Below are 4643 nucleotides of genomic sequence, written 5' to 3' on the forward strand. Positions count from 1 at the left end.
TATATGATCGTGTATGGCTTTCCAAACGTGAACGATGTGGATGTCGAAAGGTCTCAACTTATTAAGTTTTACTCACGCATTTCCTTTGTATATTTTGCAAGTAGAGGTGAGTAACCGGACAGGTAGATCTAGTGATCCAACAAGCAGCTGCACGAGGAGAGGGGTGCTTATATCATTCCAGTATTGATAGATATTGAATTATCTTTATGATTATTATTATTTTTTTTGACACATTGAGTTACTTAGGAGTTATTCAGTTATTTTATAACAAAGATTTTCAGACAATTATTATTATCTTATAAGTTTAATTAATAAAACAATTATTTTTTATTATATCATCTTTTTGCATGTTTTATACTTATGTCCATACATTAAAGTTTTCAAATAGTCTAGTTGTGCAACTCTGTTTTGGTAGATTTCTATCAAGGTATATATATCTAGAAAGGGGTGCTACATAGTCATTAACCAATATTTTTATAATTGTCATTGACATAATTTCATTTTTTGAGAATATTGTGAAGTGATTTTATTATCAAATACTATTAAATACATCATTTTCTATATAAACAACTAGAGTTAGATCCAAATAAAGTTAGCTTAGTCTCAAAAATTGGTTCAGTTCTGTTTGACTCAAATTTGTATAGTTTGAATTTAAACCAAATTCAAATAGAAATATTTTGTTTTGTAAATTGAGTCAAACTCGAGTTTTGGTGTTTAACTTAATTTTGACTTGAATTCATAACTCAAATATGTAGTTTGGATTTGTGGCTTAAGTTCGATATAAATTCATGATTCAATTCAATGACTTAAATTTGTGGTTTAAATTCGTTATTCAAGTTTATAGTTCATTGACAAAATGACATTATTTTTCCAAAATAATAGGTAAAACAATGTTGTTTTGTAAATAAGCTACAAACTCAAATCATGAATCTGATCCACTAACTCAAATAATAAATTTAAGCTGAATCGAATCAAATCATTCTTTTTAAAACTAATCTCAAATCACTTTAAATTTTAGTTTGACAAATTCAAGTCAAACTGGAATGAAACTATTTTTTATTCGAATCAAACTCAAATCAAAAGATGTTTAAGTCCAGTATAATTCATTCCCACTCTTATAAACAATTAAGTTCTCATTCATCTACCAATAAATTTATTAAACCACACATAAATTATGGATTTTTTAAAAAATTTAAGGAGGGCCAACTTAACTTTTTCTAAATTTGTGGATTATTTTTCGCTGACAAGTCAGGGAGGGTGACGCTCCTTGACCCTACCTAAAGCCGCCGGTGGGCGCGAGACTCTGTCGTTGTGCATTGCAACGCGTTTCTTCTCAAGATCTAAGCTCTATAGCCAGTAGGCTCCAAGCGCACTTAAACTTGACGAAAAATGAGGCCACAAATAGTGTTATTTGGAGATTCAATAACGGAGCAATCTTTCGGATCAGGTGGTTGGGGTTCTTCTCTTGCTGACACTTACTCTCGCAAGGTTTTACATTTCTTTAATCGTACTTTTTCCCTAGTCTTTTTCTAATATACTCAGTAATTATTTTCTAGTTTCTTCAACTGGATGTCTGTTTGCTTTCTTAATTTATATAGGCTGATGTATTAGTTCGTGGCTATGGTGGCTACAATACTAGATGGGCATTGTTCTTGTTATGTCACATTTTCCCTCTGGTAATTCATTATTCTTTTTCGTTGTCAATATAATTTCATGCTTTAAGACGCCAAATGGGTTTGGTTTCTTGTAAGCACTGGTTGTTTTCGTGGGTTTATTCTAAATCGAGGCACTTTTTGTTCCTTGATATTGTTGTAGCACAATAAAATACCTCCAGCCGTCACCACAATTTTCTTTGGGGCTAATGATGCAGCCCTTCTTGGGAGAACGAGTGAAAGGCAGCATGTTCCCGTGGAAGAATACAAGAACAATCTCAGAAAAATGGTTCAGCATTTGAAGGTTCAAATTTAGAATTTTGTTTTTTAAATAATTATGCAATCTATTTATTAGATTGTGGTTTTGTTAACGTATTTGCTTGTCCTTTACCAGAGGCTGCAGTCATTTGGGTTTATCCTTCTTGACTGTGTTGTATTCTGTATTTTATATCTTCTGAACAATAGATAAGTGCATCCTATGATTGATGCCTTCGTTTCCTAACCCATGTTCTGATCAGTAATTTATCTTGGCATGTTGCGATGCTCTAATTCATTCGTAAGAGTTTGGTGTATACGCTTTATCTGGTTTTAGACAAGTATGATTTCATTCGCTAGATGTGTATCATTTTATATGGTGATTCTCATTGCAGGAAGTCTCCCCCACGATGCTAGTTGTGCTTATTACTCCACCACCAATTGATGAGGAAGGGCGTAAAGCATATGCACAGTATGATAGTGCTTCCCCTTATATTAACAAACGCTTATGAAAGTGAAACATAAACACGCACATGTAACCAATCTATTCACCCAGCAAATGTCTAATTATAGAAAGACAGTGAGAGGCAACTATCCACTAATGATAGATAGACAGTGAGAGTTGATGCCTTGGTTTTACCATGGTGTTGCAGAGCCTAGTTATTTACTAGTTATGGTAACTGGCTGTATAAATATTGGTATATATTCAAAAGTGGAGAAGTTATGCTATGTTGTTTTAACTGGATTTCTTACCATGGAACTAGATGAAGATTTGAGATCTTATCTCCCTAATTTTATATTGTTAATAAGCCCTATTCATGTCTAAAAATTTCGTTTGCCTTGTGTCTATATTGTTGTTTCTGGCATTTTTTCACTTCGTTTTGCTGCACAGTGTTTTTGATATCTTGCACTTTTTCACCATTCAATATTCATAACTTGTTTAGATGTAATCTTTTTCACTATTCTATATGTACTTAGACAATCATGGTTTTACACTCCAAAAGCTAGATTCACTCTGGAGAGAGGACTAATATTGTCCTTTGTTTGAGGTCCTGTAGCAAAGAGGTTTTTTGTTGTTTGCATGAAAAAGCCTTAAACCAAAACTTTAAAAAATTGAGGGATGGAGTAATCTAAATCTGAAATTAGATCTTATGGATACTATGTTTCATTCTTTCCTCTTCTGTGTTGCTGCTATTTGAAATCGTGGTGGCAGAAAATACATATGATTGACACAGTTTCAAATCTTGGCCTCCTGAGTCACAAAATCATAAGTCCTCAATTAATTTTTAGTAGTAAAATTTGTTACTATAACATTATTTACTGTGATGTGTTGGTTATGTCTGTAATAATGATGTCTTGCAGATCCGTTTATGGTGAGAAAGCTATGAAAGAGCCTGAGAGGACAAATGAAATGGCTGGAGTTTATGCTAGACATTGTGTTGAACTGGCAAAAGATCTTGGTATCCCTGCCATTGATCTGTGGTCCAAGATGCAGGAAACAGAAGGTTGGCAGAAAAAATTCCTCAGGTTTGTGATATAAAAAACTTCTTCTAGAATGTGTGGTTCTGTGAAAAAGTAAGTCAACAGGTTTTTCCAAGCAAATAGTATTTTCTTGTGTTAACCAAGCTTAGTCTAACTACTGCAATAGTCCGAATGAATTGAATGGAAGTAGCTTCTGTCTGTTGATCCTTTTCAGAACAATAAAACTAAGTGCACCAGTTTTGAATATTTAATTGGGTATCTAAATGATGTCTTATCATGTGATTGAGTGATTTTGAATTAAGATAGATTAACACCCAATCACAAAATGACATATCATCTAGATACTCAATTGGGTACTCAAAACTAGGTGCATATAGCATTGCTCTTTTTAGAAAAGGTGTACACAAATGATGAGGCTTTTGATTGAAGAATTTGATCAGGGGATTCATTGTTGGCAGCCCAATGTTTCTTGGAAAGTATAAACACCTTAATGGTGGCAAAGAAAATCATGTGCAAGATAAAAATTCTTCTCTCTCTCTTTTTTTTTTTTTTTCAACAGTGATGGGTTGCACCTTAAGTCAGAAGGCAATGCAGTGGTTCACCAGGAAGTTGTGAGAGTTCTAAAAGAAGCATGGTTTTCTTCTGAACAAATGCCATATGATTTTCCTCACCAATCAGTAATTGATGGAAAACACCCTGAGAAAGCTTTCCAACTGCAATGCCCTGCTGAATTCTAGTCAAGACAGGCTTGGAAATTTGTTCTCTCTTTCAATTTTTCTATTTGATGAAAAGATTTGGACTGCTTTTTCCTAGTCATGCCAAATGAAACAGTGTTGGCCTTTTGCCTATTGTATCAGATGCTGATATGCGCTCTGTATTTAAGAGCACTTAAAATATAAAATCGGGAATTTTGTGAAACAGGAAGTCTGGTTTCTCTTGTTCTTGCTTTAAGTTAACATAATCAAAGCTTATTTATTTATAGTGATTAAAGAAGAGAAAATGCCTACTGTTACTCTGACCATTCTTCCTCTATTTAAGTTGTCATTAATGCATATTAATTTGGTTATAATTGTGTTTCATTCTCTAATATAAAAATGAGAGTCTAAATTTGATATCAATGTGGGAATAAGAGAGAGAGAAGCAAATTTAATCCATTTCAGTTATATTTTTAACCACTAATTCACTTTTCTTAGGTGATAAGGGTGATAGCAAATTGCTATATAAACACCCCCCCTTCTATCACTTGTAAATATA

At 33.3% G+C, this 4643-nt stretch overlaps 1 protein-coding gene across 1 annotated transcript; it reads left to right on the forward strand.

The window, feature by feature from the left end:
- The first annotated feature begins 1229 nt into the window (after positions 1 to 1229).
- On the forward strand, positions 1230 to 4307 carry LOC123204476 (GDSL esterase/lipase At5g62930-like). The gene is made up of 6 exons (XM_044621146.1): positions 1230 to 1488; positions 1599 to 1676; positions 1816 to 1956; positions 2303 to 2379; positions 3270 to 3434; positions 3949 to 4307. Exons 1-6 carry the CDS (start codon positions 1390 to 1392, stop codon positions 4124 to 4126), a joined length of 738 nt encoding a protein of 245 aa, XP_044477081.1. The 5' UTR covers positions 1230 to 1389; the 3' UTR covers positions 4127 to 4307.
- Positions 4308 to 4643: the final 336 nt, after the last annotated feature.

Source organism: Mangifera indica, chromosome 20, assembly GCF_011075055.1.
Source record: "Mangifera indica cultivar Alphonso chromosome 20, CATAS_Mindica_2.1, whole genome shotgun sequence".
Lineage (NCBI taxonomy): Eukaryota > Viridiplantae > Streptophyta > Magnoliopsida > Sapindales > Anacardiaceae > Mangifera > Mangifera indica.